Source organism: Suncus etruscus, chromosome 2 (assembly GCF_024139225.1).
Source record: "Suncus etruscus isolate mSunEtr1 chromosome 2, mSunEtr1.pri.cur, whole genome shotgun sequence".
Classification (NCBI taxonomy): Eukaryota; Metazoa; Chordata; class Mammalia; order Eulipotyphla; family Soricidae; genus Suncus; species Suncus etruscus.
The window spans coordinates 10,000,200-10,013,360 of record NC_064849.1 but is presented as its reverse complement, the minus strand read 5'-3'; the positions used below and the strand labels follow the sequence as shown (position 1 = coordinate 10,013,360).

The 13,161-nt window shown below is 46.8% G+C and overlaps 1 protein-coding gene across 1 annotated transcript in view; it reads left to right on the top strand.

The window, feature by feature from the left end:
- The window catches only part of GRIN2A (glutamate ionotropic receptor NMDA type subunit 2A), a 254,008-nt gene extending 250,615 nt beyond the window's left edge, over positions 1 to 3,393 (top strand). The window contains exon 13 of the mRNA XM_049768433.1: positions 148 to 3,393. Within this exon, the coding sequence (XP_049624390.1) occupies positions 148 to 1,965 (1,818 nt within the window). The 3' untranslated portion in view covers positions 1,966 to 3,393. The remainder of the gene's footprint in view (positions 1 to 147) is intronic.
- The last annotated feature ends 9,768 nt before the right edge of the window (positions 3,394 to 13,161 follow it).

Here is a 13,161-nt window from a genome sequence, read left to right as displayed (position 1 = left end):
TGTATCACATTGGTGGTTTCAGCTGGGGAATGGGGTCGTGTCTTATTAGCAAGTGCATCTCAGGGGATGAAGCCATATCATACATAGGCAGGTGCCACCCAGAGCTGCAGACCACTGTGACTGAGTGTGTCCTGTGCTCCCCTGCAGGGCATCTACAGCTGCATCCACGGTGTGCACATCGAGGATAAGAAGAAATCCCCGGATTTTAGTGGCTCCCAGACCAACGTGCTGAAGCTGCTGCGTTCGGCCAAGAACGTACCACATGCAGCCAGCCTGAACCCCGCACGCCTTGACTCTCCCAAGGGTACTGCTGATTTCATCCCCCGAGGCTCACTCATCATGGACATGGTCCCCGACAAGGGCAACCCCATCTACGCTGATGCCCGGGCCTTCCCTGGCAAAGACGGCTTCTTCGGGGATGGCATGAATGAGCTGCAGACGTTTGTAGCCAACCGGCACAAGGACAATCTTAATAACTATGTCTTCCAGGGACAGCACCCTCTGACCCTCAATGAAGCCAACCCCAACACTGTAGAGGTAGCCGTGAGCACCGATGCTAAAGGCAGTTCCCGTCCACGACAGCTCTGGAAGAAATCCATGGAGTCCCTGCGCCAAGACTCGCTGGGCCAGAACCCGGGGATGCAGAGGGAGGAGATGGTGAGTGAGAACCGTGCCCACTCACTCAAGAGCCCACGCTACCTCCCTGAGGAGGTGGCCCACTCGGACATCTCAGAGGCATCGAGCCGGGCCACCTGCCACCGGGAGCCTGACAACAGCAAGAACCACAAGACCAAGGACAACTTCCGGAGGTCCCTGGCCTCCAAGTACCCCAAGGAAGGCTGTGAGGCAGAACGCACGTCCTTTCTGAAAACCAAAGGCAGCTCCCCAAGGGACAAGATCTACACCATCGATGCCGAGAAGGAGCCCAGCAGCTTCCATCTGGACCCACCACAGCTGGTGGAGAACTTGGCCATGCCCGACAGCTTCCCAGACCCTTACCAGGATCCCAGCGAGAACCTGCATCCAGGGGATGCCACGCTACCCCTTAACCGGACACCCCTGCACAATGCCGCCACCACCACATCCGCCGACGGGCTTCCCAACAATGACCAGTACAAGCTCTACTCTTCCAAGCACTTGACACTGAAGGACAAGTGTTCACCGCGCAGTGAGGGCAGTGACCGCTACAGGCCCAGCTCCACGCACTGCCGGAGCTGCCTGTCTCACCTGCCCACCTATGCTGGCCACTTCACCGTGCGGTCCCCGTTCAAGTGTGATGCTTGTCTGCGTCTGGGCCACCTCTATGACATTGATGAGGACCAGATGCTGCAGGACACTGGCCACCGGGCCGGCCCGGATGACCCTTACCAGCAGGACTGGGCCCAGAACAACACGGCGCAGCTCCCAAAGAACAAGTTGCGCATGAGCCGGCAGCACTCGTACGACAACCTCCTGGACAAGGCTCGTGAGGCTGACAGCAGCCGGCCCAACCGCAGCATCAGCCTGAAGGACCGCGAGCGGCTGCTGGAAGGCAACTTGTATGGGAGTCTCTTCAGTGTCCCAACCAGCAAACTCTTGGGGAACAAAAGCTCCCTCTTCCCTCAAGGCCTAGAGGACAGCAAGCGGAGCAAGTCGCTCTTGCCGGACCATACCTCCGACAACCCTTTCCTCCACTCCTATGGGGGCGAGCACCGCCTGGTGATCGGGAGGTGCCCCTCGGACCCCTACAAACACTCCCTGCCCTCACAGGCTGTAAGTGACAGCTACCTTCGGTCGTCCCTGAGGTCCACCGCGTCATACTGTTCCCGGGACAGCAGAGGCCACAATGACGTGTACGTTTCAGAGCATGTTTTGCCTTATGCTGCAAATAAGAATAATCTCTACCCAGCGGCCCCCAGGGTTATGAACTCCTGCAGCAATAGACGCGTGTACAAGAAAATGCCTAGTATCGAATCTGATGTTTAACGACGGCCGTTCACATGGTTTGAGCGCCCCACCACCTCACCCCACTCCCCCCAGGGAAACCCGTGGAATGGCCCAAGGTTCCTGAGGGTAAAATAGATGCTGGCACGGTCGGTCAAGGCAGGCCAGGTGGAGAGGAGCAAGAGGCGGCGGAGGAGGGTCCAAGACTGTTGGCGACGTGGGTTCTTTGCCATATGCATGTGATAAAGCTTCCACTGGCAGGACCCGTGTTGAGCAGATCGATGAGCCCTGAGCCAAAAACAGGCCCAAATGTGCGTGTGCACGCATACATACACACATACACACACAACACACCCATACATGCATAAACAAACATGCTATAGGGCATCTCTTGGACACAACACACCAGACAAGTTGGCAATAACGATGCACTGAAAGTTGACAGACACGTGATGATCAAGCCCCCAGATCCCATTGTGACCAACCCACCCCAGAATTTCTACTCCAGAACCACCTCCCAGTTTCTCCCACAATAAGCAATATGGTATGCATGGAACCCCGACACAGAGCCCGCAAAACAGCCATGATGAGCGTCCCCATCCCCACTCCCAAAACCTCTCCACCCCCTGTGATCAGAATGCTCAACATGCGGGGAAAAGATTTTGCTTTATTGTGCCACCTGCCATCCGCACCCCAGCCTCACCCCAGAACTTTCGGTTCCCTCAGGTGTGTGCTGTTGGTCACTCGGTGACCTCTCCAGTCCGTTTCCAAGACATGTTCAGAAGGACGGCCACAGGGGCCTCCGAACCCCCAAGGACAGCTGTGAGAAACCCAGCAGTATGTGTATAGATGCCACCTCTGCCCCCCACAGTGGCACCCACAGCTCTGCGTCTTTTACCCATGTGCACCTCCCAGCTCTGACACAGCGGGCAGCCCTGGGGGGTCCCTCTCTGCCCCCCAAGACTCCAGTGTATGTAAGTTTGCCTCCCCCCACTTCTGGTGATGACTCAGGGTTGTATAGTATCTGCCCCCATCCCCACCTTCCCAGAGTAACCTTCCCACGTCCAGCCCAATCTTCAGCAGCCCTGACTGCATGTCGCTGTCCCAGCCTTTGCCCAGTGCCAGTCCCTTCTGGGAGTTAAAGAACCCTCCAGGCTCACCTGCCTTGGATGTTGTCCCCACCCTCACCTAGTTTGAACCAAAAGCCTTTGGAACATGCATGTGAGCGCGGGCATGTGTGTGTGCGCATACACACACCCTGAGTACCCACCCGACTGACCCACTGTAGTGGGACAAGCGAGCCCTCTCTTACTGAATAGTCCCTCTGCTGTGAGTAGTCAAAGCCCCTCTCTTCCACACTGAGGTGGAGTGAAAATTGTGCCAAGCATCTGTCATTTCTGAGTCCATTTCTATTAATCCACTTTAGGTGCGTGAAAGCTGTGCAAAGGTTAGGAAACCATCTTTATGAAAAAAAAAAAAAAACTGGGGGGGAGAAAAGGAGGATTTTTTTTCTGCCTGGGGAGCTTGTGGGTGGGTGTCTACTTTCATCTGCCTTGGCTAAGATTGTTGTGATAGTTGATCAGAACAGAAGATTCTTATCGTGTTTCCAATTGAATATGAAACACTGTCAGACCCAGTTCCCCTTTGCCCTACTTGTACCGTTGTTGCTGGTGTATTTTAAGGACAGAATATGCCCTGCAGGATACTTGGGATTATTGATATGATTAGTAAATTACAAATGTCCTGTGTCTTTTGCAGGAACTAAGCAAGCTGTACATTAGTGAGAACATTTCCTGATTTCCTTGTGCAATTTGCTTCTGGTTCTTGCAAAGATGAGGTGGTAGTTTGCAAAGTTTCTCAGACCTACTTCTTTCTCTTCCCTGCCTGCCTGCCTGCCTGTGTGTTCTCTCTCTCCAAGGAGTGGGCAGATGCAGGAAAACATCCCATAGGGTTATATGCTTTATTGAATGGCTCCATCTTTCCTAGAAAGAAGGCGCTTCTCCCCTAGAACTTTCCTAACCTGGTGGCACATGTCTGCAGTACAACTCAGGGCAGGCAGTGGCATGGTCAGGGAAAATGGAGCGAGAAATCCTTCCATCCTCTAAGGCTGAAAGGGAGCTACTCATAGACAGACTTATTGACTGCTCTGTTGCATCTTTTGCTCCTTATACCTCCAAAATCCCACCATCGGGAAGCCTAGATTGAAGGGCCTGGATAGTTGCCCCCAATGTCCAAAACTCAGCCACACCTGTGACTTTTTTGAGTTTTTGAACTTAGCTTTCCATGACATGCCAGTCCTCTGCACCCCCAGACTACTTGCTTCCTTTTCCCCACCTGCCTGGTGTATTTTATCATGAAATGAATTTCACCCATCTTTTTAGAATGCCAACCTAGTGGCCTGGAAATCATCCAAAAATGCGCAGTGTCCACAAAAGCTGGGGGTGGGAGAAGGTAAGGACTGCCCAAGGCCACTGAGATCTCCAGAGAAAATGAGTCACCCTGGAAATGATTCCATCAATCAGAAAACTTTGTTCCAGTAGCAGTGGCATTCCTACCGTCAACCTCGCTGCCTCTTGGGATTCACAGACTGAAATACAGGACTCAGTAAAGCACCTGCAGGAATGGCTCAGGGTTTAGAAGTCCTGCAATGTGGGTACTGTGGAAACCGAAGAGGTTGGGAGAGAGCAAATCAAAGACTGCCTTGCACATGCACACTAACTTTTAATTGGATCGAAAGTCACCCAAATACCCACAAGTCAATTTCTCTGTTGAAAGGCAATAATGAGGAATTGGTCAGGTGAAGTCTTTGGAATCAAACCCACTGAGTTAGGCTGAGGAGATTTTAGTGGGGCCAAAGATTTCCTCTGCAGTACCCACCAGGCCTGAAAACTGAGAGTTGTGGGTGCCCTGAAGCCTAAACATACACCTGAACTTGTCCTGATGCCAGTCTGAGCATGTGAGATGTCCCTTCATGCAGTCCCAGTGAGAAGGTCATTCTTGAACACCGGAATACAAGAGCCCCACCATGGTCATGGCCACTGCACCCACTTTCCACCTTGACACACGCAGTGCAAAGGGAATGAGTCCTGTGGAACATGAGTGTGGTGCTGGGCAACATGATTCTGTGGCAGTGGGTTCTGCAGCCCCCTGGCTTCTCTGAAGTGAGGCCCATGGCCCCTCTCCTGCCCTAAAATCCCCTAGTCTATGTGGGGGATCGTTGTGTTCCCACACACACATGGGCCTTTGCAGACCACGTAGTCATTCTGCCAGCATCAAGATAGGTGTGTCCTCAACTCTACTAGGAAATTCCCTCCCTTCCCCGTTTCATAGGGTACCCAAGGAGTTCCCATATTTTCCTGTTCTGATGAAATCATTCTAATTCTGTCCTGGCCGCCACATCCATCAAATCAATTCGCACTTCTTTTCAGGAGAGAGAACCGAAAATTGCACCTTGTTTACAAATGAAATCGTTTCACTTAAGATGGGCTCCCAGCCAAAGCAGTTAATTACTCAGAAGAGCAATGGCGGATTCCAGGGATTTGGTTGGTTCTCCTGGCTGGCGTGGACACTGCGGCATTTTTTAATATTCCAGATCCCTTCTCAGGAAATGACAAATGCCCTGATTTCTCTACAAATAGAATTGCTAATGGGGAGGAAAAAAAGAAATGGTTGGAGGAGTTGGTATTAATTGACTGATGATTAAAAATGTATCTCCTTTAACCCCAGAAAGTGCTATTTTACTAATCAGGTTGTCACAGAAGTAAATACTTTGCCCGGAAATCCCTAGCAGTCGAAGACCTAAAACAAATATCCAGTTGAGAAACGTAAATATCTTTCAGGCGCACTGAATAGATTTGTTACAACTCTGTATAGATATCTTGGCACCATTTCTTTGGCTCTAGAGTTGTGCAGAAGTTTCTGGAAGAAAGGGGGAGACCAGGTGTTTCGGAACTAGTTTCCTTAGTGCTAGAGGCTGCATGATTAGATTCTAAGAAGCCGATTTCCAAAAGCAGGGGAGGAGATGGAAGTTATGGTGGCTATTGGGTGGATATGGGAGAGGAGCGAAAAGTTAGATCACTCTGTAGGCCATTGTCATCCTGGAAACATGACATTAAATCTGCTAGGGTTCCCCCATCTTCTTGGGGTGAGCAGAGTAAATAATGCAGAATGAGGGGTGAAGTCTTAAAGGTGGGTCTACCCCCTGTACCCTTCTCCCATTCACCCCTGAACCTAGTATACTCAATCTGTTTCCGTGTCTGACTGTGAAGAGAAAGTCTGTGCATCTATTGCTACACATCGTTCATCTTTCATAGAGATGTCTCAGTCCACAGGCACTTTTCCTGACACTCAACGGCTCTTGTACACATGTAGATACTTGGCATGCCTGAAGGCTACACTCCACACATACGTGTGTTCCTCAAATCCAATTTGTACATAATGTAAAGTGTATGTTAAAGAGGAGAAGAGCCAAGCCGGGTTTGTTGATGGAGTGAGACTTATGGAGAAGAGGGTGTTTTGAGTATTTTTCGCTTTTCATTTTTCTTTTCTTTTACAAATCTCTGTGCTATTGCACGTGAATCAAGCCAAGGAAGATGTGGGTCCCCGAGGTCTTTGCTGCTCTTAAGAAAATCCTCGGGGTTTGTGGGGGAGTGTAGTCTGTGTTCTGCTCACACTTACTAGTGAACACGGTGCTGGCCTGGATTTGCATTTGTGGTTTCTGCATTCCCAGTACCAGGCAGATTTCCCACGTTCATTCTTCTCCTTCCTTCCCCTTCACGTTTCCAGAAGTGCTCTCAACATTGGGCCAAATGGGGCCACCAGAGCTGATATCAAGTTTGGAGGACAGGGAGGGAGAGCAGAGAGCTATGAGGTTAGGAATCAGGTCACCAGTATCTGAGCCAAGTCTCGAACCCAGGACTCCACACCAGACTGGGATAAAGTATTTTCTCATCTGACTTGGTTCCTTTCCCAGGCTGAATTCATTTCTCTGCTTCCCTCTAGGGTGTCTGCCTAAGTACCTCCAGGAGCAAAGCCAGAGAACTCCCTGGAACTTAACCTTGGCTTGTTGCCCTCTTGCCTTATACAGCCCACACATCTCCCCTTGAATTCAAGTCTCCTTTAAGCTCCCAGCACCCCCTGCCTCAAAGTCCTTGAGAAGAGAAACTTCTTTTGTTTCCTCAAGGACCTACTTCCTGGAAAGAATCAACAAGGGATGTAGTTTAAAAAAAAAAACAAAAACAAAAAACCAAAGATGAAAGACCCCACTGATCCTTGAGATAATCGAGTTCTTTCTCAGCTCCTGGTACAAAAGGGCAGGACCAACTCTCCCTGTGAGGTGTGCCTGGGATGGGGGAGAAGCAAGGGATAGAAATGAGAATGTCTTTTCCTTAAGTCACTTTTCATCCAGAAATTGAATTCCCTGGTGCAATAAATAAATAAAGCCAGCGAGAATGCAGGCATTGTAAACATGGAATCCATATAAAAGAGGAAAAGCAATCAGCTTTTTACCAAATATAAGAATGTCTTGGATCCCATGAGTGACCAACTCCAAATCCCTCTTGGAGATGTTTAAGTGTCTTTGGACACTGTGGCTTCCAGATTACATTATAACCTCAGTTAGTTTAGCATTCAGAGGAGGGCTCTAGGAGGCCTGGGAGGAAGGGGAAGAAGGTCAACGGACCGGACCATTCTCCACTTTTGTCCCTCCTCCAGGTCTCCAAACTTTGCCCAATCATCCCCCATCCCCTCTGTCTTTGTGACCTGTCCTTTGAGAAAGGGTTAGAAGAAATCCTCAGATGTCGGGAAACAGACTGTGATGGCAATGTTTTGTGTTTGCTCCATGTGTTGACTGGTGGGAAGTTCCATGATCATTCAGGGTATAAATGGATCAGGGAAGGGAGATTTCCAGGATAAGACCCAAGTGCCTAAGGTTGTGACTGTGGGTGGGCTGGGGGAGAGGGAAGGAGGGAGGGAGGGAAGAAGAGAAGGAAAATTAACCTCAGGTTCCCTTAAGAGGAAGTGGGGTGGAGTGAGAAGCTGGCCCAGAAGGATCAAAGTTCGTTTCAAGAAGATGGGAGATGTGGAGAGGTCCTCCCTTTCCCCACCCCACACACACACCAGCTCATTTTGTGTGTTACTAGAAGCTTCAATTGTTCTTGCTTCTTCTGAGCACCTTCATTTGGAAAAACCACAGTGTATTTTCGTTGATGTGAATGAATGTGACTAGAATGTGACTCTCCCCAGATCCATAAGATGTAAGACTTGGTGGCTTCGCTTTACTGAATGGGAAATTGAGGTTTGAGTCAGTGTTGGCCTCATCAACAAGAAGAATTTTTCCCCTCGAATTAGGCATATTCTTGAAGTGCCTGATCTCTAAGGAGGTCAGAGAGAGTGAGAGACAGAGAGACAGTGATGCTGCATTGAGTTCTTCTGTGGTAGCCAGTGCACCCTCATCCCCTCTTTCCTCCTCCTCCTTCTCTAGCTCAGACTGTCGAGGGTCCCTGTGCGACTTGAATGTTGCCCTTGTCCCCCTGTTTGCTTGCACTCAGCACCTCCTTTTTTTTTTTCTCAGTTCCCCAGGAAGCTGCTTTCCTACTTAGCATGTGCCTAACCTGAAATGCTCCCCTTGCTAATCTTGCTTCTTTCTCTCAGCAGACATCAGGGCTAATTCCATGAATCATATGCAAATAGTCTTAGCTCACACACACACACACACACACACACACACACACACACACACACACACACACACACACACACACACACACTGCCTTTCCCCCCATGAAGGTTTTCCCAAATATCGCAACCTCTTTTCTGAAAGGTCAGGCTCTTTGCAAGTGATGGCTGTTCTTGTGTCATTTAGACATTTGGTTATCATGGCCAAGCAGACAGCTTGAGGCTGAGTAGTGGAACAGGAAAGAGGTGATAAAACATTTGCATAAATGAGGGGAAGAGGGCTTGATTATTTGGAATGGCCTAGCTTGGAAGGGCCAGCTAGCAAGAGGTTTTTATTTGTTTTTGTTTTGTTTTGTTTTGGTGATTTTTTTTTCCTATTAGGACTGTTCCATTTAATTTTAATTTAATTTAAATTTTCAAGTGGTCTTAATGATACTTTCTTGGTCACTCTGTCAAACTTTATCTTGATCACTGAATACATCTTCATTGTGTCTCCTTGACCTATGTGGAATTGGAATTTCCCATTGGGCTTTCTAACAGCCCCCCCCCCACAAAGCTGTTGCTTTAGGCATATGTGAACCTCGTTCTTCTCTTGAACACCCACTGTAGTGTGCCCCTTGTTCCTCTTTTTCCTGGCACTTAGACTTAACTGTAAGGAGTACAAAGTGAGAGGGGCAGGGGATGGGAAAAAGAACATCAGGTCCTGTTCATAATTCAAGAAACGGAACTGGGATTTGTAGGAATGTTTTTCTGAAAGGTTCTACCAAGAGGTCCTGGAGAAGAGTCTGTTAACTGGCACAAGCACACTGTCTTTGAAGTTTTTCTCTAGCCCTTGTCCATTTTGAGGACTGGCAGTGAGAGGTCTCCTAGGACAGAGAGGTGATTCTTTCAAGCTACTTGGAGATCTTGATGCCAAGTCTACCACCTCCTCTGCAGACCCTGAGCAGTGTGAAAAGCAGAACACCCTAAAGAATGATTTGGCCGGGAGTTCTTTCTCCAGCAGGGACTTAGTCCAAAGCACACAACTCCCTAAGGAGCCCAAACCAACTGGTTTGAAATGTGGTTATTTCTCAAACTAACTTTCCATAAGTAAGTGCTCGAATGAACAAGGCAAAAGTGAAATGACCATTCATCCATCCCTCTTTGAGACACCATCTGTGAAACAATGAGTTTGCAAGTTTGCTTTTTCTATTTCTCTTCTCTTTTTTCTTTCCCTGCAATTCAAGAATATTTCTTCCTCATTAGCAGCAGCCCTAGGTCATAACCTCTTCCAGTTAATTCTCTCTCACACCTTTGGGAAGGATTTAAGTAGAGCCTTCAAAAGGGATATTAACATAACGCGTAGCCAATACCACAGCTGCCTTTTAAATTAATAAGGTTAATTGTTCTCTAGCAAACATAAGTTCGTTGTTGGCATTTTAAATGCTTCTCATTGATCTAACATTTTGCTGTTTCATGCTTTTAAAGGGCTCAAATCAAAGACTATTGATAGCAGAACAAATAGTGATGGTCCAGAAATATGAAAACATTGTCAGTTTTTCCATGGAAACAATCATAGCCTTTTGAATCCAATTGAGCTTTTTTTTTTCCATGAGCCATTTCAGACTTAGTGAATCATTTCTATTTTTGTTAAGCGAATTCAAACAAATAAACAGTATTGAATTTTTAAAGATTTTTTTTTTTAAATCTTGAGCTTATTAGGTTTGTAGACACAGCTCTGGGGCCAGGAACACTAAGGGGGAAAAACAATTATAGTTTAAAAATTATAGATTTGGGTAACTCTCTGGGATTAACTCTAGTAACATCCACTTTTGTGGATAAATTTGGGAAGAGGAAAGTGATTAATGGCCCATGGTTCAACAGCTTGGTTGAAGTTTTACTTGGTTTGGTTTTCAAGTAAGAAATCGGATTTAGAGTCACATCTTCATAGAAGATTCCATCAACAGCATGATAGTATTAATGACAGGACTGGATCGAACTTGAATACTTCCCAACCCGGAGGGTCCCTAAAGATTTTCATATCTGTTGTTTTTAACCTCCATGTCTTCATCTTGTTCATTCCCCCAGCTAAAACGAATTTAAAAGCATATCCTTCCCATGTCTGTGAATCTGTAGAATCCACTGTCAGCTTGCCACACTCGAATGTTTGTGTGTATTATGCGTCTATGTATAGTATATATTTATAAATATATATATATTTTAAAGCTGTTAAGCGGAAAGTAGAAGGTGCATTCCTGGGTAGCTTGAATAAGAACTAGATTATTTTCAAGAGTTGAGAACAATGGCCTTCTTGGGCAAAGTAATATAAAATTAAATTAAAAAGAAGAAACTAGTCATCATTCACTCATGTTGTATGACTTCCCGCATCCCTCTCAAATGGGTCATTACCCATACGAGCAGGGCTGAATGGAACACATGTTGAGGTTCATGTCTGAGTCCAACTTTAACCCAGTATGTACAGCATGACCCGCCATCCATGGAGGGTGTCCATTCGCAGCTACATTCAGACACCATCCAAACCCCACATCAGAACTGGCTTGATCTCTTGAATGGTGGAGCTCTACTCAATCCATGGTTTTCATTTTGGGAATAGATGTTCACTTCCCAATCTCAACAGTTTATACCTGTCATGTTTTAATCCACTGCATGAGGAAGTGCTAATAACTGTATTAAAAATATTTCCAAGCATAGCTACAAAATTACACGTTTGCTTAACACCTTTCTATGATAGAGGAAGTATATACTATGGTTGTCTTCTTGTAGTATGTCTTTAATTTCCGTTCAACGTGTTGCCGGCTGTTTTAAGGAATGGGGTTTGAAATGTGTGTGCAAACTGATATGTACATAACTCTCGAGGCAACAAAAGTGCCCAAAATCATCTGGTGTAAAAATGTAAATACAGGGAAATTTCATTTTTCTAATAAAGATAATTTCTGCCAATTGATATGAAAACGAGACATTGTGTGGTTGTCTTTTGTGATGGTAGTTACTGATGGCCTGAGCATGATTACTATTTCTGTTCTGCCTTGTGTTTGTTTTAAAGGAGAATGGTTTAATCCTACCCCACTTTGTACCCAACAGGCCATGCAAGGGTCTGTTTTCTGAAACATTGCGGTATTGTGATCACTTTTGATTGTTGGGATGATATTGGCTTCTTATTGATACTCTAGAATTAACTCTTCCAGTTAATTCTCTCTCACACCTTTGGGAAGGATTTAAGTAGAGCCTTCAAAAGTTATATTAACAGATTGTACCTGTTACTAGTTGGGAAAAGTTTGGAACTTGGGTACTTCAGAGAGGAACTCAGGATCCTCTTCCCATGCGCCAGCATGGTTGCCAAGGCCCACTGACCCCTAAAAAGCCATTAGATGTAAGAACAAATAGAAAAGCTACCCAGAAAAGAGTTTCCTTTGGGAATGATAAAAAGATTAGTTTATTCTGCACACATGGAGAGATTTTATCCTGACTATCTCATCTCAGCAAAATCTCAACTTCCAGAAATGCTGCATTTGTTAGGATGGTGATTTGCAATCAAGTTTGGGTGGCCAGTAGCCCAAGGGAGTGGCCTTTGGATTCTGTCTTCAGAGCAAGTGACATGGAAGATTAGGCCTCATGCTGAGGTCCTCCTGTCCTCCCTGTCAGAGCCCTACCTTGTTCCTTCTTCAGGTAAGCCCATGGTCTTAAGAAGTCTCTTACCTAAAAACATGAATTAGAGAGTCCCATAGGTCCCTTTCTCATACCTCTGCCTGGCTCAGACAAATGGATTCTGTCTCCATAGAAGAACAAAGACCCAGAGAGGGCTGAATAGTTGGAGTTTCCATAGCTATTGGCAATTATGAAGACTTTTTTGTTTGTTTGTTTGTTTTTTGGGTCACACCCGGCAGCGCTCAGGGGTTACTCCTGGCTCTATGCTCAGAAATCCCCCCTGGAAGGCACGGGGGACCATATGAGAAGCCAGGATTCAAACCACCATCCTTCTGCATGAAAGGCAAACGCCTTACGTCCATACTATCTCTCCGGTTCCTAATTATGAAGACTTTTGACTGAGTTTGCTACTGAGCATTAAGACAAAGAAACGGAATTAGATTTTCTTGAGCACTTAGTATGTACTCAGCTATGGGGGGGGGGGCTGTCCTGAATACTCTGTAATTAAATCCCTTCCACCATAGGAAAATCCAACTCGGTGGCCTTCCACACTCTAGGCTATGTACTCATGGGCCAATATATTAATCGTGATTATCTGAAACATGTCATGGCTGATGAGAAAATACTTCTCTCATTCACAAGCAACTCTGCTGTTGTGTCTGAGAAATGGTTGACATCTGAAGACTAGAAGGGTAACAAGTATTTGTAGGCTCTTTTCTGCTCTTAAAAAACTAACTTGAGGGTTGGAGCAATAGCACAACAGGAGGGTACTTGCTTTGCACACAGCTGACTCAGATTCAATCCCTAGCATCCCATATGGTCCCCCAAACCTGCCAGAAGTAATTTCTGAGCAAAGAGCCAGGAGTAACCCCTGAGCACCACCAGAAAGAAAACTACTTTAGGAGGAAGCTGAAATAC